General features: G+C 39.0%; 1 protein-coding gene across 3 annotated transcripts in view; it reads left to right on the top strand.

The window, feature by feature from the left end:
- Nucleotides 1–27,928, top strand: part of RSRC1 (arginine and serine rich coiled-coil 1) — a 141,417-nt gene that overhangs the window by 23,864 nt on the left and 89,625 nt on the right. For 2 of the 3 annotated variants that reach the window (XM_084291853.1, XM_084291852.1), the window contains exon 4: nt 8,619–8,789. The exons of the other annotated variant lie outside the window; for it this stretch is intronic. In XM_084291853.1, the coding sequence (XP_084147979.1) occupies nt 8,619–8,789 (171 nt within the window). The remainder of the gene's footprint in view (nt 1–8,618; nt 8,790–27,928) is intronic. 3 annotated transcript variants of the gene reach the window in all.

Here is a 27,928-nt window from a genome sequence, read left to right as displayed (position 1 = left end):
ATTCTTCATCTGCCTCCAGCAAATAAGCTGTTCCATGCTCAAAAAGGAGAATATTTAAAACAAACAAAAAACCTCTCCTCCATCTATATTGCGTCAGTAAAATACAAAGTACTAAAGTAAGAGGCATCCAACGTGCATGTGAATTAGGAAATAATCATTGCAATTATAGAACATGTATTGAAAAGTACTAATGGTATGTACAAACTGTTACGGAGTGTTTTCAAAACATTTTGACAATATGATATTAAATGGTTTTGCTTTTTTATTGTTGTTGTTCTTTAGGAGTTTTTAAAGCTCAGGAGTCAAAGTTATGACTTAATTTTTGGAGCCCTGATCCTATAGTAAAATGATGACTATTTTCATTAAATATATATATATTCTTTTTTTAATTTGGAAAAAAAATAAATTGCATTTAAAAAAAATATCTTTATATATGCTTCATAAACCTAATGTGATAAAAAGGATAGGTGGAATACCTCCAAATCTTTTATTTATTTATTTTAAACCCCACAAACTTTATACCTTGCATGTGTGGTTATCAATGAGTTAAAGAGAAGACTTTCCATTTTTTCTTAATTTTGAGCACAAAATAATGGTTTAGTTTGTTACCAGTCAGGTGCCAGTAGGCACATAGCTTTTATGGCTTTTTATTATTTTTTTTTCAGTTTACGAGAACAGTTAGTGTCCCATTGTGTAAGTTGATTTCCAGCATCTGTTTAGGTAATTTCATTCAGCTGTCTAATATCTCTTTGTGGCTATGAGGATGCATAAATATTATACTATCTTTAAGCTGAAACCATGATTGGGGCCTCAATCTTAGATGTTTCATAATCCCAAGAAATAAAATAGCATTGTTGTCAGAGACAGAAGAGTAGAACTTACCTGTAAATAATTTGAGCTTCCCAGAGGCGCCAGGGAAGTGAAAAAATCATCCTCAAAATCTTTCATTTATATTCCTTAACTTTTTAACATAATATCAGAGGTGCTGTCAAATTTACAGCAAATAATTACCTGGATAGTGATTCCATCTGGAAAATGAATTTGAACTTTTTTCATGGCTTTGTGATACAGCCAGATCTTCCTGTCATAGCAGATGCAGAGACACTAATGCCTGCATGATGTAGAAACAAATAATTTGCTGTATTTATGGAGAGTCCTGAAAGGAATCTGGAACCTTGTTTCTTAAAATATATTCCAGCTGTATCAAGGATAGAAAAACTGCATCTGTGTGTATAAATTCATTACAAAGCTTAAAGAATTTACTTATAAATAAAATGTTACCTTACGTGTTCAGATAGAATTCAACTTTTCCCATACTGGTTGTTAAAGAATAAACAAACAAATAAATAGTCTTTTCTGCATGATTAGACAATTTGAATGAACTTTTTTTTTAATTATTATTATTTTATTTTTTTTCCTTTCTCTGCTGTAACCTAAGAAGTGGAAGTTCTGGAATTGAGTTAGAAAATCAAGGAATCCCTTTCTCATATCTCATCACAACTGTTTCCTTTTCACCTTGAAGTTGAGTAGCTTTTTAAACTCTGGTACAAATAGAGGGCGAGATGGATATTCTCAATTGATTCATGGCTGTTGCTTTCTTGAGGAAGGATGGGAATTTGGTGAGGGAAGCTTTTTTCTTATTTTGCTTTTATTTAATAGCCAGGACAGTGCACTAACTCCCATTTCTTTATTATTGTATGACCCCAAAATTATTGGAAGTAAATACTGGATTTTTCTGTTCAGTCATAAGGTAGCAATGTGAATGTAGGGTTAAAAAATATCCCATTTGGAGGCAGTCTCTAAGAAAAGGAATAAATGAGAGAAATTCACCTAATGAAAAAATAGATGTTCTTCAACTGAATTTCCTAACTTGAGGTGGAATCTCAAAAAGAGAGAGGTAGTTCCTAGTCCTTGCAGAGATGAGGAAATGAATGATGTGACCCGTTTTCCCTTACTGGGGATGAGGCTGAGGATGCGCAGTGCCTTTGGACCAGTTGCATCCCGGGCACTTACTGACCTGTGCGCGGGCTGAAGGAATGAAGCAGGGGGAGAATACCCTCCTGCCATCACTAATGGAGTGGAACAGTTTCCAATTGCAGTAGATCGCTGGGAGCTGTTCACACAGCTGTTCTCCCTGCCCAGATCCCCGACAGCACACTTCATTACACTTCCTTTGGCCGCAGCTGCTCCCACAGCCCTGCCTCTGCAGAAAAAGCCTGTTGGAAAATAGCACGCAGAGTTTTCTGCGCCGAACGCAGCAGTAACGTGTATCCAATAGCACTGTGGTTACTTTATGTACCTCCATACGTATCTGTAGCGTGGAGCTGGCTGTTAGAAGCACATCACACGTCGGGAGGGAGCAGGGAGGTGCCCCTCAGGTGAGCCCTGTCAGCAGGGCCGTGGCGCTGGCTTCGTTAGGCCTCTGTAAGCTCACAGCAACAACACCAGCTCATCTCCTTGCTTGATTAGCTGATGCTTAATCTAGGGTTTATATTTCTGGTTTTCAGGCAGTATTTTGTAAAGCATCTTTTCTGGTTTTCGTTTTCTGAAGGCTTTTGTTGATGTGCCCCTGACACTGGCAGGGCTGCATCCAGCGTGCTCGTCTCCCTCGCTTCTTGGGCAAGGAGCTCACATGGCTGAGAGCAAAGGGCTGCTGGCAGAAAAGCTCAGTTTAAGTAAGCTTTGTATATTGTTTTCCATCTGCTTGTTGACCTCCTGTAGGTTTTCTAACACCTTTGGGGTACCATTGGTGTGTATGGACCCAGAGAGAGGCAGTCGTTGTCAGCACTGCTTCCACATTCTCTCAGCTTCTGGCAGCAGGCTCCCTGTAGGATGGCCAAGGGGTGCTGTGGGCAGAGAAGGCTTTCTAGTTGTCTTTGGAAGTGAGAGCAGGTAGGCCAGAAGAATGAGAAGAATGAGATTTGTGACAAATGGGCTGCTTGAGAACAAACAACAATAGCAGTGTCTTTTCTGTCTGTTCTACTCTCCTGCATTTATGTGCTGCTCATGCCAAGTGTTCAGTAACTGTTTGGTTTGGTTGGTTTTAATTACAGTTTACTGGAAGTTTGAGTATTATTTCCTCAAATGTTTAATTATGTAATTAAAATGATTTATAGGTGGAGAATTGTTTATTACTGAACTAAGTTGATGCCTGCATCTGGTGAATCTATTTTCCCTGTTCTGCAAACTGTGTTCCAGATTCTCTGTTACTGTTTATATTTCACCTTGCATTTCTCCAGCACAGTAGACTATCTTTTGTTTCTATTTTGTTTCTTACCAATTGTCTAAACTGCTGGCTCGAAACAACTTGTTTCCTCCTAGTACTAGCCTCATGTCAGACTTTAAAGCTGCCTCTGCTTCTGCATGTTTTCATTTTCCCTCACCTTACATTTAACAATAAATAACCATATTATCATATGCTTTGTCATTACCATATTATCTATATTTAACTTCCTTAAATGCACGCATTTTGAAATTGCAAACTAAAAGTGACTTAGACTGTTCTATAGAGGTATCCGTATTCAAATTAATTAAAAAAAAAAAGAAGAAAAAAAAAAGGTATTAACTTCCACACTTTAAACAACTGCAGCTGATGCTTGAAGTTATTTTACATTCCCCAAGAACTTGTACCATGATATTTTTTTTTCTTGCTCGTGAAGTTGAGTTAAACAAGAAACCTCTTAATATGCTTTGAAAGAGAACATGTCATTTTGCTGCAATTAGTTGTGTTTGCACTGTCTTTATTACCAATATGAATATCCAGGTTTGATGCAATGCAGTCATTTCATTGTTCTTTGCCAGACTTTTGATTTATTGCCAAAGTATTAGAGAGGCATGAATTTGTTGGGTTTTGTTTGTGGTTGTTGAGCTTATAATAAGCTAATAAGAGCTGTGTCAGCTGCGAGATATTTAGAAGAATACTTGTGAAGAGCTTGACATCTCAGAAACTTTCATTTGAGTGGTGATTGTTATTTGCCAATAAAGTCACTTTTTTTTTTTTCCCCCCTGAAACTTACCTTCAGTGCAGGAATGCTCACTTTCTTCTGTTTGAGCTTTCTTGTATTTGCACTCTAATTCCTCTTTCCATTTGAAAAATCTATCTCAGTGGCTGCTTTCAAATTGTAGTGTTTTGAAAAGATTAGATTGTACCTATAAGATATAGCTCAGTGCTTTAGTGCAATATAATTGGGGAAATACTAAACGACACTGACCTCATTTCCTTTAGAACAATGAAAATTAATAGTTTCACGTTTTATTAGGCTGATATTCCAGATGTAGTGTACATTTAATTAAGTGTAGTTTCCTTTTGGTTATGGTATGTGTATCTGCTTTTTGTCGCAAATTCTTTCTAGTTTTACAGTTTTCCACATGTTTTCTTTCACCATTTATGATTTTTTCAAAGCAGAGCTATAAGGATTTAAATCACTTTAGCATGCAGCAAAACAGTTCCCATTCAAACAATAAACGCCATTTTAAAAAGCCTTTAGATCTTCTGTCACTTCATAAATATAAATGTATAAAAACATTATGCAGTTGTAGTGCCCACCTGCTAATTAAATGCAGATTTCCTCAAACTTGTTTTAAAATCTGCTTATTTGTTTCAACTCTGTCTCTGTTCAGAATACATATGGCCCTTGTGAAACTAATTATGCTTATGGAGCAGCTGTTAAATTTAGTGCAACTAATTTTATCCAATATTTTACATTTTAATTGATTACCTGTGAAGAAATTAGCAAATTAACACTTATTGTGCAGTAACTGAATGGGCTTTTATGGATACTTTCAATTTTTACAAGTGGACTAAGTGTTGATGGAATAAAGACATTTCGTAGGATTTTAGATAGGAAAGTTATTGGTGAGCCTTGATTATCTGGTGTGAGAATTTAGGGATACTGAGTGATGCCAAGCATCTGTGTGTTCTGTAAGTTAGACATGAAAAGCAGATTGGAAAGTAATAGCTTTTCACAGAATTTTGGTAACATATGGGCTTATCTGGATCTAAGAACTCTTTGAAGATCTTTGAACTTGACTAAATGACTTAACCTTTGGCATGGTGGGTGGGTGTTTGTGCGCGCTGCTTTGGGGGAAGGGGGGTGCGTGCTGGCAGTCTACTCTCCAGCCTGATTTTTTTCCTCCAATACTTCTGTAATTGGAACACTTTGCAACTTGCTTTAATATTAATAATTGGGATTGAAAAACAAATGCAACAGCAATAAAATAGAAGATCTTTATTCTCTGCCTGATCCGTGGACTTTTATACTTGTTTACTTGTGACTTCTTGGCACATCTGACTTGTAGCTCCATTTCGTAAAGTTGCTTCTTTCCTTTTCTGTATATATCGCAGGATATTTTAATATTGATCCATGGTAGCGTACAGGTAAATTCATCCATTCTGGAGATGGAACAGCACTGCAGCTTGTTAGGCACAGAGTAGCGACTTCATATACTTGAATTTTCACTTTATGAAATGGTTTTCCACTGCCAAGAGCCTGTTGAGGTTTTTGGACTTAATATAGGGCCTTAAAGAAGCTTGTACGAAGTATTCATAAAACAATATTTTAGGATTTGGGGCCTTTATGCAAAGAGAAAAGCTTTATTAAAATGGCAACGTAGCGGGGAATGGGGCTGTGGGGGTAGGTCCTTGCCAGGAGGCTGCAGCCCCCTCCTCTGCCTCCCCTCTGCCCCTGCGCCTTGAGGGCTGGTGGTGTCACACACTGAGGGCAGTTCTGGTGATATTTTTCTTGTTGGTCTCGATCTTATTTTCCTACTGAAGTTTACTTAATTCAAGTAGATGTCCTAGTGAAAGAGCAGTGGCCTTACCTGAGCTTGTCACAGCACGATCTCAATTCTGAGGCTTCAGATTCTGCGGTTACCTCAGAGAAGTGGATTCTTGAGGACAAATGTTACCTTTTTCTTTACAAGAAAGAAAGAAAGAGGAGGAAAAAACATACAAATGAAGTAGAGAAAGTTGCATGGGTCGCAAAGTGAAAGGCTTGAAGCTACAACCTTCCAGACTTGCTTTTAAGGATGGTCCTAACTCTGTCCTGATGTCTGCATGACGGTGCCTGTTAATGCAGTCAAGCTACATGGGGAATCGTGGCTTCTGCACTGAGTAATCCTCTTGTCACCTGGTTCATTGAAACTGGTGTTGCAGAATTAGACATGGAGCATATTAACAGGTGGATTTAATTAGCCCAGGCTGCACAAGATTGGAGATTCCCTCAGAGCTGGAGGAAATGAGGTTGGTTTTGGACATTGAAGGGTTTTAAACTCTTCTGTAAGAGGGAAGATACAGGTGGTGGTTTCTTTTGGGAGAACTCACCACTAAGATAAAATCCCTGGAAGAGTTGAAGGCAGCATTAAAGTTGGGCTGTTCCTTGTTTCCTTTCCTCAGCTTTCCTTATTTATTTCGTCTCTTCATGACTGGGACCAGTATGTCAATAACAGATTCATTTCTGAAGTTGTGTTGCCTTATCTACTACAACTACTATTTGTAATCCACGTAAGCAAACACAATTAACTTGGACTGATTTTCTTTTAGCTCTAGCTCGGGAACATTAAGGAAAAATAATGAAAAATGAAATGTTTGCAAAAAACTTTGTACAATAATAGAAAACCCAGAAAAAACTCCTCTTTGGAGAGAGGTACCAGGCCACATCTCTGTGTGGATCCATCACAGGGTGGCTGCATATGAATTGTAGCTACTTTTTGTTCTACTTTAACAACGGAATGAACGGAAATCTAGGATGTGAGCACCCATCTAATCTGAACTGAATTTGCTGTTATTTGGAACTGCAAAATGTAGATGGGAAAAGAAGTTCAAATTTGAGCTGAGAAAGAAAGCTCTTTAGCAATAGGTATTTTAGATTCCTCAGTTATTTGTTTGAAGGACTACACTGTTAAGTAAGGAGAGGCATTTCATCAAGTGAAATTGATCTGTGTTGCTATAGGGCATTTTTATTTTTATTTTTAAATTATATATACTGTTTCTGACTCTGCATCTTACCTGCAGAGTTCTCGGAAATCGTGGTTACCGTCCAAGTGATCTCATCTGCGGGGCAGCGGTCTGTTCAAAACAAAACCTCCTCCACCTGAGAGCTGAAGAATAGGTGGATGCTTTTTAATTTGTGATGAAATAATAAAAAGTCTGTTTTGAGACAGAAAACGTCCTATAGTTCATAATACGCCCCTTAAGTGGTAACTCGACCTATTGTATTCGAGCTAATACTGTGACCAATAACAGAAGATATAGTGTTGCAGGAGATGCCATCTGCTGAATGAAACGTAAAACTGGGGTTCTGACCTCTGGTGCTAGTCTAAAAGGCTTGATGGCAGGAGTAGGTATGTTAACCCCAGTATGCTGGACAAATTCCAGACTCAATCACAGCATTCTTCCTAAATTTGATTTATAGCTTCATCTGGATGTAGTATTTTCTTTTGCTTGTTCTATTGGGGAGGTTTATTAAACAGTTGTTGCCTTTAAAATTGAGTGATCTTCTGTATGTGATTTTGCTTTTAAAGGCTTTTGGAGTTTTGCAGTCCAGAGGTGCTAAATAATTTTTTTTTTTAATACGATTTTATGAAATGCTCTCCCCTGCCCCCAGCTCTCCTGGTACTTAATGAAACTTGCCAAAGAGTCGCGATCAGAACTTGTATGAAGATGTGCATTGTGATAGAAACTAGTGGAAACTTGAGTCGCTTTTTTCCAAAATGTGCATTGTAAATGTGCAGAAGTAGCTAAAGACTTAACTACTCCTCTACCGGCAGCAGAGAGGTATTGATTGATAATAAATTATACAGTGAAATTTAGAAAATCATCTAAAAAAATCAGGAATCGGATACACATAGAAACAGTTTTAGGTACACATAGAAGCAGTTATATTCAAATACTACTTGATCTTTTTTCATTCAAGTGTATCAGTAACAACACAAATTTATTACAGAGGAGTGGGTAATGTGATTGAGAACAGAGTATCCTATAGCCAGCCAAGAACCAGAGGACTCTATGTGCACAAAGCCTTGCACCTGTATGCAGTTTCTTGTGTTGTTGGGCCTGTAGGGTTGGTGTATTTATAGGTTTTCTGCAGAGTGTTTCAAGCCTGAATATATATATTAAAAAAAAAAAATAAAAAGTGTGTAAATGTCAGCTCTGCAGGCTAAAGTTAGGGTTTTGTAAATGTCACTTTTTTGTTTTCTTGGAACATTGTTAGTAGAAGTATTTAATATGTAAATAGAAGCACTTAGTAGCATCTGTAAATTCTTTACTTATTTGCTAAGCTAAATTGATCAGAATTTAAGAATGCAGTGTTTAACGCTTAAGATTCTCCGTCCTTACTTTCTTCAATAGCTCTAAAGACTACTTTGTTAATACTTGATTATTTTCTTAATGCATGAATACTGTGTAGTATGGTTTAATTTACTTTGCATTCTTCCTTCAGAACAGAAGCAATGCTTTCTTCTTTTCTTTTGAGAAATTGGTAGGTTTTTGTTTAAACATATTAAATTACTAAATGATTTGAAAATGAGTTCAAAATAGTTGGACAAAATAACAAATCTAACATGCAGTGATGGTGAAAAATGCATAATTGCTAAATTTTAATATTATGGATTTTGTGTAGATCGCGCTCAAGACCTCGTCAACGTTCTTATAGTCGAAGTAGTGAAAGATCCAGTCATAGGAGAACTCATAGTGGGTCTCGTGAAAGAGAGCGGCGTAAAGGCAGAGAGAAAGAAAAAGTAAAAGAGAAAGGCAAAGGAAAAGAGAAGGAGATAAGTGGCGCGAAGCATGGGTAAGTGAAATGACAAATAATGCAGCTATAATAAAAACAGGCAATGATTTGGAGTTTTACTTTTTTAAAAAAGTTTTCTTTGTATAATGCATGCTATTTATGGAAACAAAATGCAAATTATTAAAAATCTTTGAATCACGTGATTCTGAACATTTTAAAATTCTGCCATGTGGCATCATTTGAACCAAATGATTAACAATTCCTTTTTCTTCCTTGCCTTGCAAATATGCTAAGTAGCTTTTCTTCAGTAGATGAATGTAACTCAATTTCTGATGCATTATAACCACAGTTTAAGGAAAAGAAATGAAGAGTACTGAAGAAAAGCACGAAAATAATTTCCTTTGAAAAATTGTTTTTCACTGTGTGTGGTGGGTTTCCCCCGGCCTTCTGTGTTGACAGAAGTTTGCTGGGCTTCATTTGTGGCTCAAAGTATTGTTTCAGTAGAAGTACTTGCCGTGCCTGAATGATGGACTGCCTCTCAAAACATACTGCCAGCCTAATTTTTGCTTGAAATAACTTAGATTGTTGATCTTTTTACAGCTTTCAGTGAAGGCAGTTTATGTAATTACCTCTACTTTGTGCATCTTGATCTCTCGCAAACTTTAGCGTGATTGTTTTTACATCCCGATGGTATTGGTTACTTAGTCCCTCAAATATCGTTCCTGCTTGTCCTTGGTTCGGTAATTGATTATGTAAATATTCAGCATTATCTGTTTATTTTTTTTATTTTCTTATTTGTAGTACGTAGACTGCTGGGAACGTCAAGGATGGTGTCGGCCACTCTTTTCAAGCGCTACTTTCCCAATTTCACTAACCCACGTGTGATATTTACTATGAGGGCGGCGCGGCTCTGGCGCAGGTTGCCCTGAGGAGCTGGGACTGCCCCGTCCCTGGCAGGGCCCAAGGCCGGGCTGGGGGGATTTGGGCAGCCTGGGCTGGGGGCAGAGGTCTCTACCCATGGCTGGGGGATGTTTGGGGGGGCTTTGAGGTCCCTTCCGACCCAAACCAGCCTGCGATTCTGTGATTCATCTGCTGTTGCTGCAGATGTGTTTGGCCCTCAGTAGGATTCACTGTAAATATCTTGGAGCCTCTGAAATATTGGTGGTATGTCATAAACAAGATGCCTCTTGCCTGTTTACCTGAAGTTTGAATACATTTTGGTACTTGTGGAAGAATGAGGAGAAGCCTGGATGTTGCAGCCCAATTTTTTTTTCCTGAAGTAGATTCTAGTGCTCTGAACAGGGCAAGAACCCCTGCTGAGCACGACACATTTGGTGCGTGAGAGGTCTTCTGGACTTTGTATAGAAGCACATCTTAAATCACGTTGGAATATATTGCAGTGCTTTATTAGCATACTGCCTGACTTTATGTCCTTTTATAATAAGGATCGATATCAGCAAGCTGTAGGAAGAACTCAGAAGTGCCCAGAATTTTTTTGGAAGCAAGCAATTTACCTTTATATTTTGATAACTTACAAAATTGCTTATGCTAAATCCGAAAACCAAATGTCTTGTTTGGGTCGTTTCCAAGGTAGTTAGGACAAAGAGTACAAACTGATAATAGAAACATTTTATGACATCAGTCCATTTCCCTTCGAGCCCAGGTACTGACCAGTAGCCTTTGTGCAGGGATTTCTTACTTGGAGCATCATTAGACTACAAAATGAAATATACCCAGGATGATGTTGATATAATTTATGCTTCATAAACTTTTCTGAGGGGGGGACAACGTGTTTTTCAGTTTAATCAAATGGTGATCAAAGTGTATCCGTACAGAGAGTATGGATCTGGGAAGCGTTTTTCCTTTGCAGTTATTTGTCATTCTGAAGATTCAGACTGCATCAGCATCAAGTTATTGTTCGTTAAAGGTTTCGCAAAGCAACGCATTTAAATACAGAGCTCTTGGATTCAATTGCTATTTGCAGTTAATGCAGTTATTTGTCTAGGGAATACTCTGCTATGGACCAGTAAGAGTGAACTAGGAACTTAGAGTTTTCCTTCTTAAATGCACACGTGTATTTAGGAAGGGAGAGAGCTACTGCAGTTTCTTTTTTGCCTTGTGTGTTCTCCAAGAAAAAAAAAAACAAGTAAGATGTTTTATAATTGTCTTTTTCTAGGAGACTTCCTCAAGCCTCCCAAGCTCTCAGCTTTCTTTCTTGCTATCGTTTCTTGATGTATTTATTTTCTTTGTAGGTGAAAAATATGGGAAAGAAAAGACCTGCGTAGCCAAGGAAGCTCACTTGTCCTCCCTCATTTATAGATGTAGAAGGAGGACGACACAACACAACCTCAGTGAACCTTTTGCCTTTGTAAATCTATGGGCTCCTGGCACTTTTTCTTCGTCTCCTGCAGCAGCAATGAGATTCGGTCATGCATTTGGTCTGTCTGGGTGCTAATTTCTGAGGAAAGCACTGAGATACCATCTTTTGTTTCCCAGTAGCTTTGAAGGCTTTTGTAGTTGGCTGTGGTCAGCTGAAGGTAGTAGGTTGGTTTTGCTGAATTTTGCTTTTGAGGGCATATGTTATAATTCCGGATTTTTGTCTTGTGGTGGTGTCAGATGTCCTCCCGTGGGTATGGCTAGAATTATAACTCTTATTATAGCTTGTCTCCAGCGCTGAGCGTCATAGCAGGTTCTGCGACTGATGCTGGTCCCCTTCAGCACGAGAGTTTGCTGCCCTGGCTGGAACTTCGCTGTTCACCCAGCTGGCTTCATGCTGGAAGAGACAAGCAAGCACTAGAAGGACCTGCTCTGTCGACTGTCCTCATCTGAGGACCAGCGAGCAGGTGATAGGCGAGGCCTCCTCCAGCGTCTGCATTTGCTGAAAAAGCTGTGTGTTTGTTTCTTGTTTTAGGTTGGATCTAGTTTGGGCAGGAAAAAAGACACACATTTTATTCTGCTGTAACTGACACATTAATGGTGCTTTTTTTTTCAATTTACTGTTCAATTTTTTTTCTCTGAAGCATGGAGAAAAAAGTCTAAACACCAAAGATGACTATCAGGTTGTCAAGTATATATTTGGATGTGAAGTACTGAGAAGAATCTATTGTAGGTCACACTCTCCAGGTGAATAAATTTACGTCTAGATCAACACTGAAAGTAAGACCATTCTGTAGAGCCTTTCTAGAAACTCCGACAGCTGGGGATCTGTCTTAGGGGACAAAATAGGCCTCTGAGCCCTGTATTTGGAATAGATTCTTGCAGGTACTCCATGGAAAGACACATGAAGGGCCAGATCTGTTTTTCAAATTACATTAACGTCTGTTTGGAATGTATTTATTGGAAAATAGTTACTTGAAAGCTATAAAAAAGAGCATCCTACAGCCAAATCAGGAGAAGACAATGTAAATTCTCCAGTGCTAGTTAATTTTATAGCTTCAGCTTTGCATAAACAAAGGTGTTTCACGATCAGTGTTACTTGCATTTTCTTGGCATGGCTGGGTTGCTCGATGGTATGTTTGTTCCTGCAGTGACTGAGACAGCTGTACTGGGAGAATTGGAGGTTAGGTTCAGTCTTTGAAAAGTCAGCCCTTATCACAGGGTATTTGACTCCTGGTTATTGCTTATTGAAAGTGAAGGAAAGGAAGAGGAGGATTGTGTTATGAAGATTGCCATTGTATGGTTGGTATATGAGAGAATTCACTTTGACACCTCAGATCAAGGTGCTTGGGGGAGATACTTGGGAGACACAAATAATTTTTCTTACTTGCAGTCAAGAAGGAATTAAATCTTACTTGCCAGCCTGAAGGAGCTGAAGGAATTGGAACTTAATCAGAGCTCATCAGAATAACTGTATTCCTATATATTCCGATAGGCTGGTAAGTACAACTCTTGGTAGAACATAAGGAGTAGGAAATAAACCTAAAGATCTGAGGCAAGTTTAGTTAGATTTAGAGTATTTCTTGCTGTACAGAATATTTTGAGGATAAATACACGTATCTTTTCCATTCTAAGCTTTTTCTTCCTTCTCCCAATCTTCAAAATGAGACCTGCACTTTATTTGCGTATGTTTGTTTGTTTTGTAAATCAAGGCAACTTTAGGTTCTTTCAGAGTAGATCTTATATTTTCAGGAAAAAATCTTGAGAGGTTTCCAGAGTAAAAGAACTCTGCCATGGTAACCCAGTTGTCATCCTTCTGGCATTCCGTGTTTCAGTGAATATTCTTTAAGGCTGAGCACTGAACTTCTTGAATGTTGGATGAGTGTCAGCTATTTGGTGGAGACAGGCTGTATTACAGTCATAGCAAAACAGCTGAACCCTTTTGTTCTTACAATCTGAAATGTTTTAAGGGATATACTATTTGTTCAGCCATCATGGAGAGGGATTGTGGTAACAGCTGCTTTGAATTTAGGTTGGGAAGCTCATTTACAGCATCTGACTGTACTTGGTTTAAAAAAAAAACACAAACAGCAAGTAGAGCTGAGAGAGGTCTATCAAGCTTTGAAAGAGGTTTGTGCTCACTTAAAAGGTAAAGCAGTGCAACTTTAAAAATCATTCTAGCAGAAAACCCTGAAATATTCATAAACAGAAAGAGATTCATCTTTCATATTATTGGGATTATTTCATTTCCAGTATAAACTATCTAAAATAAAGCTGAAGATGAGCAGGTAGCAAGAAATGTTCTTAAGCAATTATCCACCTACTGCTCTGGTATTTATTTTCCTTCCATTTTACAACTAATCTCAACTAATCAGTTTGGTTTTGTCTACTTACCTCATAGTAGTTGTTTGCGTTGTGTTCCTCTATATGTGTGTGTGTGTATACATATATTTCTGTTGCAATGCATGGGAGAAAGAGCTTTATTGCCTGGAAGAATATATATACATATACCTATATATATAAAAAAACAATAAACAATACAACTTTTTTGGAAGAACTGCTGCCAGCATTTCCAAAGTAAAAGCACTTGCTTGGCCACCGAGCTTTTTCTGTTCATCCAGTCTCATAGGCCAAGTTTCAAATCACATCTCTCTGTTTGCAATAACAATGTGGCTCTCTGATACGGTCATGCAGACCCACGGCTGCAGTAGTGATGTTGTGCATGATGTTGGTTACTGCACGCCAGAACTGTGCCAGCGCTCGCCCTGTGTAATTAGCATGCACACAGCTGGCCTTCCTGGGCTCACACAACTTTTAGTGACGAGCGCTGCATCGAGGTGTTACCACACCTTTGCAATTTTATAGAACACACTGCATCTGCTGACATACTGTGTGGTTTTATAAATAAAATGGAGTCGATAAAATAAGGACCAATATTGGTTTTGCGATGCATTGTCATTTTCTGTTGTCTCTGCAAAGTTTTACAGTGCACACTGGACATCTGGTGTCTGGCTCTTACCAGTAAGTTCTAGCCTAGTGATTTTCTTTTATTAAATTTTGCTTTTGTGAAGAAAGCAAATGTTTATTTCCCCAGCAGTAGTTTATCAGGCCCTACAATTGGCTGCCTCATTTCCTGTTTGTCTGTTCTTTTCTTCCTTTTATTACCCCCCCCCCAAAAAAAAAAAAAGGGGGGGGAAGTGACATTGATCAGAAAAGGTCTCTGAATAAAGACCAGGAGACCGTTGTCTCTGTGTTGGAGGAGTGAGACAACACCTTAAGTGTTGCTGGAGCTCTGCATGAAGACAATTCCTTGCTTGTAAAGAACTAGAGCAACCTTTGCTCTCTGCCTCAACCCCACCGGACTCCAACCTCCCTCATCTGTGATTTTCCCCATAATTTCTAGGGTCTGTGGGCTTCCCCCTGTGCTTCTTCATCTTCAGAGCGTAACACGGTGGTATTAGGATAGCTTTGCTCTTTATTGCACGGTCTTTCAATTCCTAATGTATTGGCTAGACTATATCCTGAGTCGTGGACATTAGTGACCTTTTAAAAATGCACTATAGATTGCGCAGCGTTTCTCTAAATGTTGCAAGGTGCCTTCCTCAGCCGGTGTACGCCGCACTGAACCTGGCTCACATGCACAGGGAGATGGTTTTTTTGTCCTTGATCCTCCAAACGTGCCACCATCCGTAACCGTTCTAACATGCATTCTTACTAACGGGGCATCAAGTGTGGGAAATACGAATATTTTTATTTTTCTAAACTAAAGGACTGTTCTTAGTGCAGCGTTGTGATGGTTTGAGCCACCAGGCCTCGAGCAGCTTCTGTCACCTCCCGTGGGGTGGGCATGGCCCCCAGGCCCTGTCCTGCAGGCTGCTGTGAGGGGTCAGGCACTAAGGGATTGCCTTCTTCCAAACCCTCTGATAGCACCAGAAACTTCTGAATGTCCGTGAGTATCACTGGTAAGCACAAGTGTTTTATTGTGCTGCTGTACTTAAACATGTAATTAAACACTACAGCACCTTTCCAGCAGATTGGCTGCTAATCAAATCATCTCTTGTGCATTTTTAATTCACATGTTTTAAAGCAACTGGCATGCATGTTGTCATCAACTTATATGCACATGCTGTGGGATTTTGGTGTCTGAAGTCTTCACTAGGTCAAAAGCACAAGTTGTGGCACTGAGACATGGTTTTCATAAGGATCATTGTTCATTGTTTAATTGGAGGGGGAAAAAGTACTAAAAACTTGTTAGCTTTAAACAACGTTTGCTAGATTTATTAGTCTCCCCCTAGCTTTCTTAGTTGGAGAAATTTGGATTACTTTTTAAAGTGCTTTTGACAAATTTTAATGGAATAAATTAGGAGCAGCTTTACAGTTGTTATGAAGAAAAGAAGTGTTGTGCCATTAATCAAACCCAACCACCCGGTCTAATTTCTGGTCCCTATTAGATTATCGATACGTTTTTGCATTAATGGCCTCATGACTACTTAACCACTCGGAGCGGCATTACGTTGCTGAAGAATTTGTTTCCCAAATATATTATTCATTTTTTCTCTTAATTCGGTGTTTTAGATCTTCCGGGGTTTGCTGAGGTCGCCCTGTCGAGGGGACCTTTCCCAGTGGCATTTAACCACGGCGCCTGCAGAGGTTTGTGCTCAGCGCTGCGCCGTGGCGGCGGGCCAGGAGGGGCTGCTGACCGTGCTCGGGTGAGAGCTGCCTGCCGAGGAGCTTCTCGGGGCTTGGCAGAAGGCATCAGGAGTCAATTGGGAACGTCGGGCTTCCCCGAGTTTGACAGCAGTCAGACACTCTTGGAGCTTGTCATATTTTCCTTACCTCTTTCCACGCCATGCAGGAGGAAGTCATTAATGGAAATTTTCTCCTATTTGCATATAGGTTATAGAGTTCTGTGGTGCAGAGCACGCTCAGAACTCCTTTTAAGTGTCTGTTCAGATCAAAGCAGGACTGTGTGATAGCTGTTGTCTGACACCAAGCTGTGTGGTGTTGTTTTCATTAAACATTTATCATACTTCCAATGTGACAGCAGGCAACTTTGTGCTTGGGTAACATGTTTTCATGCAAAATTTATTGAAAAAGACGAGATCTTGTAAAGAGATCTTGTTGCCTTTCACCAGTGGCGAAGGGTAAATGTTTGATTGGAAGGAAAGATACTTTCAGCACGTTTTGGTTGTTCATTACGCTGAAGAACAGTGAACCACTCTGCCTTTAAAAGGCAAGGAAATACATCTGAAAATTGTAGTTTACTCTGGGAAATCTCGCTTTGACAGTTCACATGGACATCTTTTTTCATTTTTCTTCTGCGAAGTTTTAACAACTGTTTATTATGTTTTCGTAACGATGGAATAGGTTAGCATGTGGAAAGCAAATGCTGATTTTATCGTAGGGACTAATACGCTAAGTTTTTTAATAGATCCGTGCATATCAGCATAAATTCTTGCCTCTAAGGTTGTTTGCTGAGAAATTTATGAATTTTTAGGTAATCTTTACATTATAAAGCATGACTTTTTTTGGTCAAAGATGGAAAGATAAGGTAGTATATTTAATTAGTAATATACTAGTTTATATACTTAATTTTAATATATATAATTTATACTACTTTATATACTTAACTTATATTTTTTGAGTAAAACACTGCTGTTTATTAAAGAATATTTCATTCTGCCAGTGATACATTTTTTTTGGTTTGAAGCACTTCTATTGTAAATAGAATAAATAGCCCTGCTGATAGAAAGGTGGTAAGCATGCAGCGTATGCATTCACTGCATCCTCTTATTTCTGTTACTTCTGAGGTGAGGGAAAACATTGGGAGACCTATGATCATTTAATAGGTTTGGCAAGTGTAAAAATTTTTACGTATTCTTACAGTTTAGTTTTTAGAAAATACTTCAACTGCAGAAGGAATCTGCAACTGCTGTTTACTTTTGTGGTAAATGAATGTGTCTGCAAAAAAAAGGCTTTTGTATATATAAAGAGGGCTAAACCAAAATTAATTCTTTTACAGTTCTGTATTGCTGCTTTTCTGTTGCTTTCAGAGAAGGGATAGCCCACCATAGTCCTAAAAAGGGTTATGCCAGCAAGAAGGGCGAGGAGGTAAGAAGTGGGTCTGCCACTGCTGGTGTTACTGAATGCTTGACACTGCAGCCTGAATAGTGTTGGTGATAGCTGGCTGTTCTGCTCAACTTTTTCATAAGTTTCCTTAATCTAAGAGTTGTGCAGCTGTAGCCACAACAGTTTAAGGGCAGCAGAGAAGCAGTATTCGCTGGGAAATACAGCATTATTCCTTTAGAGCACATGATATAAGTTGGGACAAATGATCATGCTTTTAAAGACGTGAAACCTTCTTCAGGTCTAAAACACACTCAGCAATTACCAAGCTTAAATTCAGGTCGGGAGCAATTCCTCGGGGTGCAGCGTTTATGTTAATTGGCCAGGCAGTGCGAAGGGCTAGGAGCTTATCGCTTTCCATACTGTCCATTGCAACAAGAAGTGGCTCTCAAAATCTGGAAAGTGTTAGTGTTTATCTGATCCAATTATGCACATGCTGCTTCCAAAACGTAATCTCTGTAGTTGTTGGCCTAAGGTATTTGTGTTCAGTCGTCTCTATTCACTTACAAATGGGATTTTGTCACACTGAGACTGATTTTGTCACTCTAAGACCTTTTCTTTAAAATCTTACATGACAAGATACATTTATCAAGTAGCAGAAATGTGCAAATATAAATTGATGTTCGGGGTGCTACAATGTTTTTTTAATTTGTACTGCTCAGTCTAATTTGAGTTCTTTTTAGTTACTTGGATTGTCTTTAGAACTTATTTTAAAGAGCTTATGAGGCTCATATTGTGAAAGTGTCTTTTGCAATTTGAGTTCAAAGGGAAAATAGCATACTTTGTAAGTTTTGATTCAAAATATAATAATTAAGGATTATTTCTGAGCTGAACCTTGCATATCATATTTCAGCCTTGATCAGATTTTCGTTGCCACGTTATAAGCCCCCAACAGTAAGTGCTTATAATAAAAATGATGAGAGACCCTTATCTACAGTCGAATGAATTGTATGGTAGTAAAATGCCCTGTTCGAGAACAGTAGACTCTGAGGCCATCTGTCCATATTAAACACAATAATTTGTAGAAAAATTATAGAACTTCTTTAAAACCTGTTTAAAATTAGAGAGTGCGTTTTGAAAGCTGAAACAAAACTGTTTCACCGCTGTGTTGGAAAATAGTTTAAGAATGTACAGCAGGGTTTTCTTTGTTCTTTTGTAAGAGGGGAAAAATCTTTCCTTAATCTGAATGTTTTTGTTTTTAGTGTCTGGGCTAAATTACCAGGACTTTAAAACAGCTACAGTCCCTCTGCTGAGAGGTTGTTATAATAAAGTTTAAGATGCCAGATCATACTTGGGAGTTACAGTAATTTATTTTTGTAGCTTCTTGAAGAATAGCAGATAAGAAGCTTCTAAAATTCTAAAATCTGACTGGCTGAGTCCCTTTATCCGATCTGGGGTGTCTTTGAATGCCAACCGATGGCTTTGACTTCCTACGGAGCGGGCTTTGAAGGATTTGTATTGTCCATGGCGAGAGAGTTATTTATCCAGAAACAAAGTAAAAACAAAATACACCCCTCCTTTATTTATTTATTCTTTTTTTTACCTTTCTTTCTAGCTCTTTTTATTTGTTTCTTTCTCCAGCAATGCTTGTGTTTAACAGGGTTATTCTGGATCCAGGGCTTGGCTCAGAGGAGTTGGGGGAGCACAGGCTGATGAAGCCCACGCGTCCTGTGAAGTTCAGTCTGGAGCAGCTCTGCCTTCTGCCCCTGAGCTGTGTTCTTACCGAAGCAGACCTGGGCTGGCCGCATCTCTTGTGGCATGCAGGAGCAGCGGTGGACACTTGGACGAGTGTCTTCAGAGAGCTTATTCTGGTTGTGTAATGCAGCTGCTGGTAGTTTCTTTGCGCTGGCTTCTGAACTTCTCTTGCTCATCGATGAGCCATGAGCACAAGCGAGCAGATCTCACACCAGGGCTCTGCATGGCCGGTGTCTGGCGGGCCTGGGTGCTCTGCCATGCTCGTGTCCATCAAATAGGAATAGTTATAAAGGGAGCAACGCACAGCAGAAAGGAGCAGAGCAACTGCGATGATGTGGTTGCTTACCTTTTCCTGAAATATGTCTCTCGTAGGTTATTAATTAAAGAGTGGTTAATTATTGTAATTAATGACTTCTGTATGCATCTCACTGCATACTTCACCCTTTCCCAAGGTAAGCATCAGCAGTTAGTGCTTGAGGCTGGGGGTGGCCTCATCTCATTGTTCTTAAACTCTGCGTTAATATCACTTTCCCGCAGAACAGACTATCCCAGTAAGAACAACCACCAGTTCCTATTTGTGTCATTTCATATCGTAAACATTCGTTAAAAGAAAAATAGAAAACATAATGAAAACGGAACCGTAGTAGGATTCTAGCATGATCACACACTAACAAAATGCAGCTGGCCAGCAGGCGGGACTCAGACGATTCTGTTCCAAAATGTTTATCTCCGTTAGTGCCAGACACACTCAGAAAGTAGAAATGTGAGGTAAGGAATAACTTCTGGTAGGCGAGCCTTCTGCAGTTGATTATTTTGAACTGCAGATTTGACGCTATGGAAATATTTAAATTTCTGTATTTAAAAACAAACGAAAACTAAACACAGCACAAACAGCAAACCCTTTCTGTTGACTGCAGAACTGGAGAATGCCCTGTACTTGACAAGAGCAAGAGGTCTTCCTTGCCAAACTTAGCTTGGGATAAGGATGATGAAATCAACATTTCTGTAATATTTTCTTCAGTGTAAACATAGTTATAAATAGTTTTTCACATTTGTTGCAAGGTGACCAGTACTTCAGTTTCTTTTTTTTTCACTGGGGTCTTGTTACCTTAGCAGAAGTTGATTTATTCCATATTAACATTTTGTGAAGTATACGTAACTTCCACAGGTACTGGAGGTAACAGTGCCCTGACCTCCCAAATTCTGTGTGACTGCTTATCTGACCTCCAGACGCATTAATCTTATAAAGCTGCACGTCGCTGGGCTTGTTTTCATGGCACCTTTTTTTGTCTCTAAGAACCGCGTTGCTTTTAATAGATGAAGCTGAGCATCTTGGACTTTAGGGTCATCTTGACTGTCTTGACATCTGAAATTGAGCTGAAATGGAGCCAAATCCATGAAGTAGCTGGTTGTCAGCCACCAGAGCTCAGTAGGTGAGTTCTGAACGCAGCTGCACTCAAGTTTTGTAAGAATTTGGGGGTCTTGTATTCATTTATTTATTTTTAATTTATGCCTGGTGCTTCATTCAATTGTTTGAATTCAGTTTTTTGATTTCAGTTCAATTCCGTTTTATTTCCATTTTGAAAAATTTAAGTCTTTATTTCTTTTTTATTGATTAATGTAGGTAATATTGCAACCCCTTTGGAGAAGAAAGTGTACTTCAGGGATTATGATAGTGGTGAACTAGCTGTAAAATAGCATTTTCATTGAAATGAAGACTTCATAAAATCATTCTGAAGTATTTCTGCAGTATAATTTATTTAGAAATACAAGTACTTATTAAACAATCAAGGAAACAAAATGTAGATTTTTTTAATGCATATCGCTTTGGTCAATGCAAATGAAAAGATCAGTGCCTGGTGGGGGTTTTTGTTGGGTTGTTTTGCTGGTGTTAAACTGTCAGCAGCAGCTGGTTTCTGCCACTCTGCTTTGAGTGATGCTTTTTTGACTGTAGCATCAGAAGAATGCTCTGCTCTTCTAAGATCTCGGAATTAGATTTTCATGTAGAAATAACTTCAGTGGATTTTCTCAGTGCCAGGAATTCTTCCCCCTACCCCTCCCCATGTTTTTCATTCCTGCACAGAAGAACTTTTTTCACGTTACGCTACCTCATGAGTTGCAACTCCACATAGTGTAAGCAAAAAGTCTTGCACTTTGATGCTTTGCTTCCAGAAGGAATTGTAATCGGAGGCATCACATTGAAAAATAATGATTCAAATCTTGCTGTCTTTATTTTACTTCATCAGCGACTCTTAGATACGCATACTGCCCTAAAGGATAATCACAGGCCTTTGCTGTGTTGACAGTCTTTGTCAATACATTTTCAAACTGCAAATAAAAGCAGATGTGACTTGTGCTTCTTTTAGAAATTGTTGTAGGCCAAAGATCAATACTCTTAACTATTAAAAAAAAAATAAAATTAAACTTTCACATTTTGTTTAGACTTTTGTGGTGAGAATCTCAAGAGGAAAAGGAAATGGGACCATATTTTCCAAACAGATGTCCTGGTGCTCTTTAATCTCCTGTAAATTCAGAGGTGGGATCACGCAGATACTGTAGTAGTGGTTGGTCTTGTAGCAATGCATCAAAACAGTTCCTTCATTGAAAATTGTGTCAGCTGGTCTTTAAGACAGCAAGATCTTGGATATGAGTGAAGACTGCAGAAGTGCTCAGGTGGTATGGGATGTGATATACCATTTTCAAAATACCCATAAATATTTGATTATTTTTTTTTAGGGTTAGGCTTTTCTCAGCCTTCCAAGTGTTGTTTTTTTGTTTTTTTTTTTTGATGTGTTTACTGCTGTTTGTTTCTCAGAACCTCAGGCATTCCAAAGTGATGCAGGACTTCATGGACACAAAGAAAACCTGGTGTTTATGTTGGCTGAGATCCGCTCGCACATCTGAGAGCAGAACAAAATGGGAGAGCAGTCTTTGTCCAGAAACTGAAGTAGATGATCGGTTGTGTCAGAGTCATGCTGCAGACTTCTCCGTGACGGTCCTGGTGCTGCCTCACCAGTTCTCCTAATAGGATTCTGACCTAGAAATGTAGAGGAAGCATGTGCTTAGTCTTCATTCATAGGTTTACGAATAAAGACCGTAGGCTAGAGTGGTTTTGCAGTTACTACACATGGTAAAATGCCTCATATTACTTATAGGCGGCATGCAAACGAATAGATAACTGGAGGTGTAATTATTTACCGTGAAATCATGGTGGTTCTTTGAGATTTGTTTTATGCATATAGGTTTCATAACTTACCCTTTCATAATTATTTTCTGAATGAAAAAAGGAATTAAATAACTTGGGCTCTCCCATCCAGGTGCTCCAGGATGCAGGGTGCAGGTGGTACCTACAAACCTGTAGAGACTCTAGAGAAATGAATTCATTAGGTTTGTTGGCAGAAGATGCTGAGAAGGAACCAGCTGAAAGGCCAAATGAGGACAATTTCCTCTAGAGGAAGCCAGCCAAAGGCTAATGGGAAGCAGAGTGAGTTTCCCCCTGAAAAGGAAAGAGATGTCCGTGTGCTCAGAGTAGCTCTGGGGTCACTTGCCTTTGACCTGGATTTGTTGCTATTGTTGTTTGGACTGCTTTGGACTTGTTTTTCTTTTGGTTTGCTAAAAATCCTCTTTTAAGTCTAAAAAGGATGGTCATTTATTTAATGGGCTGTGATATTGAGACAGCACCATCTGGTATTTCTTTTCCCTTCACTAACAGACATCCCTAAAATGCTGTGTGAACCCAAGGAGAGAGCACATGTGTGTAAGCTGTGGAGCACATCTGTCCAGAAGATTTTGGTGCACAACTAGGTCCAGAAAGCCAATAGTTTTTACTCACAGAGTAACGGTTTCATTTTAATTTGTTCTTTAATTTATCTTGAGCTAGACTGTAAGCAACAGTGTGGTGCTGTCACTTGTTTATTGCAAATACTTAGGAAGTGCTGGAAGAAGTAAGCACTCACTGAGTCAAATTTGTTATGCATGCTCTGAACTGCAGGGTCCCATCCTTCCTCCTTTTAGTAGTTTCATGTTAGAAATATATTTGTAAGCGTGGAAAACTCCACACTCTTCTCTTGTGGCCTGGATACCTCCATTAACAATCAAAAGGACTGTTCATAAGTGAATCTCTATCACTTTTGCACTTTCTAACACTTCTAAAGAAGAAAAGAAAATCAACTTTGCAGTGGTAAGAAGTACAAAATACAGATTTTGTGTTCTAGGTTTATAGTTGAGATTATCAGTTGGAGATGCTTGCTAAATTAGCTTCCCTGCTCAATTCCTGTACTACGAGGACATGCTATTTCTCTGCATTTACACAAGTAGATTTTGGAATCCATTTGAAGGCAGTATCTTCAAAGACACACATTACTTTAAGCTGTTTAAAATTTTCAAAACTATGCAGTCCTTAAAACTGCCAACCACCATGATTGTCCTTTTATAACTATATAATTTGCATTATCTTTGTTTTTAAAATTGAATAATTCCCTAAATAGAGAGTATTCTTCCTGGAAGAGTATTTCATTTACACGCGTGTACACTCGCACACGTTCCCTGAATGTAAACATGTGGCCCTTTTTTTTTTTTTTTTAACCAAGGCACCCTGCACTCTGAGAGCAGCTGACTATTGTTTTAATGGACTCCCTTAATCTGTGTATGAGGAATCCAAACTGAATGATACGGAGCTGTGAAAATCCAGTTAGTGTGAGCTGTAATCTCTTTACTGGGTTTAAGTAGTTAGTGGCATTCAGACACCCTGCAGATACTGAACTGCAGAGATACAGTAATCACCTAACCGTACACCCAGTGTCTTGCTAGCATGGAACTAAAGCAGAGGAGTCCCCAGCAATCATTTAGGTTAAAAAACAAAAAACCACACGCAAGCACTGCTTCCTCTGAGCAAGCAAACGAGTCACTGAAAAAAAAAAAAAAAGAAAAGATATTTTAGTGTAAAATAAAATGTAATTAAACTCACTGCTTTCATTTTCTTTTTTCTGGATAATGATTTTTTTATTTTTTGCTGTAATTGGACTTACCTGCTATAGACAGTATGAACCTTGTGTTTCTCATATTAGCGAGAGAATAAGGAACATTTTGGTTACAGAAAGTATTTCTAATAGTAGTCTAATCTTGCATCTTTATGTGTTGTTTTTTTTTTGAATTGTAAAAGTATATCAAAAAATTAAGTGAAGTAATCTGAATTATTGAGTGAGGAAAAAGAAATTGGGAGCATTATTGACGTGTTTTGGTAATGAAATTCTTTAAATAATTTATCAAAACAATTATTTGCATGGTTAGGGACTATTTTATAAAGAAGCGGAAGACAAACCTGCTGTAGATTTTGACACATTTGCACAGGTCTGTCACATCTGGTTAAAAAGCTGGAAAGGGTAAGAATGTCCTTTGCAGGCTCTTGTGTCATCCTTGGCAGCTCCTGGTTCTGCGCGGGGCAAGGTGCTCTTACGCAGAGGCAGGCAGCCCCTCGTTCCCTGACCTTCCTCCTCTTGTGTGCCCCACTGGGTGTGAAGGCAAGAGCTGCACTTGGAGATCTGTTTGGTCTTCTTGTTACTGCGGGAGTCTTAGCATCAGTTACTAAATAAAATAGGAGAAAAACAAAAAATACAGATGAATCTGTGAAGAAATGAATGCTATAGTTCTAAAGAGTGCTCTTCACTTCAAGGCAGGACTTGTGGCCTGTTAAACCTTCAGTCTATGCTGCTGAATAGACCTGAAGGTCACAGGTACATGTTTTGGCAAGTTCACACCTCATTTGTTATTGATTTAATTATTTTAAATTATTTAATTTGTCTCTCCTAACTTGCAAACAAAACTGGAGCACTCAACCCTTCGGATACTTCTGTTTCCTTCATTGCCCTTATTCATCTACTGCTGTAGGAGAGGGCCTGAAGCAGCAGCTGTTTGCAGAGGGGAAAGGCCCAAAGCATCAGGCACTTGGGATCCCTTGCAATCAAGCCTGAAAGTGTCACAAGCTAATTTCTACGTGCATACATTCCAGATGATGCCACCAGTGACCTGTCCTTGGTGGGTGACCTGTCAGGATCCAGGATGGGGTAAAGCTGGTAGGGTAGTTCTCCTTGGATGAGTTGAGTTGGGCACCACTGGGGATGAAAGTAGAGCAAGTTTTTCTACTTTAATACCTTTGCATTAAAATAATTTTCTGTTAAAATGGAAAGGTTCTCAGGCCTTCCAGTGGAGGAGCCTGCCCAATGCAAATCTTCCATTTGAGCCTATCTGCTGAATTTCTCCAAGTCTAATTCCAGTCAGAGAGATCATAACATAGCACGTGCACAAGCTCTTAATGACCCATCCAGTCTTGGAATAAAACATCTTCAGTTCTGCAGCAGAATCCACCAGCACGTAGGGTGCCTTATCTCCAGCCTGCACCCCATTTTACTGTGACAATACTTCAGCATCATGTTGGTTTTATTCCCTTTTTTCAAAGGTTAGGGCAGCCCCAGCAGTAACCTAGTGAGCTGAAGTTTTTCTGGAGGAAAAGGATCTTGGAATCGTTTCCATTTCAGGTCATGATTTATGCATTATTTATAATGTTGAAAGCAACATCTTTAAAGATCCATGAAGGACAAGGCTGGGAAATGCTTTGAGTGACTTTCAGGGTAGAAATGGAAAGACCCAGAGGAAGCGTGTTAGATGTCCTGGTGATTCTCCTGGATTCTGACTTGCTCTTCATCTGCTTCTAGCTGCCGAAGTTCTCATAAGACAAGGCCTATTTAATGGTGAATTATGGTGGGAATGATTTTTTTTTTCCTGGACTGAAATTGGAAAAAGCAAGATCAGTATATTTTCTCAAAATGGATGAAGGAATTGATCAGGAAGGTCTGACTTTGCTGCTCCGATCAGAATCTCTTAAGGCTACTTAATGGGATCACACTGTGTCAAAGAGAGAAAAGTTTTTTTTTTCCTATTGATCCTTGTCAGGTGGGTATTGCTCTGTGCTTTGAAAAATATTAAAGAAATACACACAATGTAATAGGAAAATGTTTATCAGAGTAGGATTGGAAAATGCTTCCAGTACTGGGATGCTCAGCTTCTGAGGAGGGCAGGAGTGACAGGGCTTCTAAAAATATATGTGTATTATTTTTCTTAACAAGAATCTTGGTTTTGTCTTGTAATTTTCTTGGTATGAAATTTTAGATAACACTGTAGCATTAGTTTCTACTTGTAATTAATTTATGGCTGGTCCTCTGTACGTCAGGATGTTCTGTGAGCATGAAGATGGAGTAGAGGTAGGAACTTATATGTGGTGGAAAACATTAAATCTTATTAAATCTTACTTAAAAGGTCAAGATATGTTTTGTATAGACGAGGACAAAAGAGTCAAATCCACCAATTAATTTGTTTAAAAAACAAAATAAGCTTTAAGCTCCAGAGCTTGTTGAAAGCTACTTCCATTAACTTTAAAGGTTATAAAATAGATCTCTCCTTTTGAGAAATAGCTGTACCAAGATTAATGGGAAACACTGAAGGTTTTGCTCAGTTATTTTCAATAAAGTACAGATTAAAGCACAATTTAAAAATGAGAAAACATCACAGAAGCGTTATGCTGAAAGTTCTGCACTGCGGCATGCTAAGAACTTGAAGATGTTTTTCTCCTCCCATCAACTTTTCTGCATTGTTTCTCCTTTCCTGTTACGTCCAAGTCTGGACTGAGATATTTTAGCTTTCACTGCAGCATTTAAGCTCTTGCTGCTTGGCAGCTTCCCCCTGCAAAGCAAAGCCTACCTCCCGTCCCTTTTCACTGCTGGGCAGGGTACAGAGAGGAAGGGAAGGAGAGAAGAACATGGGGAACAGGAAATCGTGCACTCCATCCTTCTTATCTGCCACGAGTAACTCAAATCTTTTTCTATTTTAATAAATATGCTATTTTTTTAAGCATTTAGGCTCTACTAACTCAAAGAATTGATGTTGGACGTTTAGATCTAAATGGTAGACACTTGGAATTGTTTGTTCGTGTAGTTGTCCAGTTGACTCCAGTGAGCAACAGGCACCAAGCGTCCCTTCTGCAGGTCTTTGTGCTTTGGGATATTCGTGAGACTGAAGGCATTTTTGCAGGGAGCAGTCCTGTTACAGCTGATGGTCTTTGCTTACCATCTCTTCCTAAAGTTAAGTTGCAAATTTCATTACAGAAAAACTCAATGTTTTGTATTAGCAAACACACAAAAAAATCCATATTATTGTAGGATTTTTTTTTTTTTTTTTGAGAAAGCAAAGCAATCCAGCGAGAAACTTAAAGCAGGAACAATTTTTCATGCTGTTTTCTCTATATCAAACCATTTTTACCAACTGTTTTTATCCAACCTATAGAAAACACTTAGAGAATGCAATGTTTAATTTTTCTTCAAGTTAGTGAGAAATTTAAAGAATGAGTTTCAAATAAGATTTTCTCACAAGTTGAAGTGGGATGGGTATTGTTGCACGTCTGAGGCATAACGGAGGTGAGCGTTATGTGCCGTGTTGTCGACGTCAAGGCGGATTCTTGCGAGGTGAGTGAGGGGGTGGCAGCATCTCGCTGCCTCTCCTGCACAGCTGGGAAGGAGCAGAGACCGAGCAGTGAGGCTTCGATGGGAAATAAACCCAAAGATGCAATGCAGAGACTGCATGGTAGTCTGCTGCATCTTGATAAGGTGTTGTGGGCAAGGGTTATCTAACCACAGCATATCCAATATTTAAAGGCAAACCAGAAATTTTCCTCCAGCCATGAGTGGGCTGCACCTGACTTGGACACAAGATCCTTGCAGACCTGTCCTTGCATAGCCTGCTAAGAGAACCATGCTGCAGGGCAGGACTTCTCTTTTGGTTACCAAAGCATGTTAAACATGTTCCTGTACAAATAATCCCTCCGGGAGTACTTTTTTTGGTCAGTATGAGAGTAGACGTTATGCGAACATGTGATCCAATCTTAGCATGGCAATTTTCACACATGATGCCAGTGATATTTATTTCTGCCAGGCAAAAGGCGCTCGGTTTTATAT

Source organism: Netta rufina, assembly GCF_964035555.1.
Source record: "Netta rufina genome assembly, chromosome: 9".
Lineage (NCBI taxonomy): Eukaryota > Metazoa > Chordata > Aves > Anseriformes > Anatidae > Netta > Netta rufina.
This window is presented reverse-complemented; position numbering and strand designations above follow the sequence as displayed.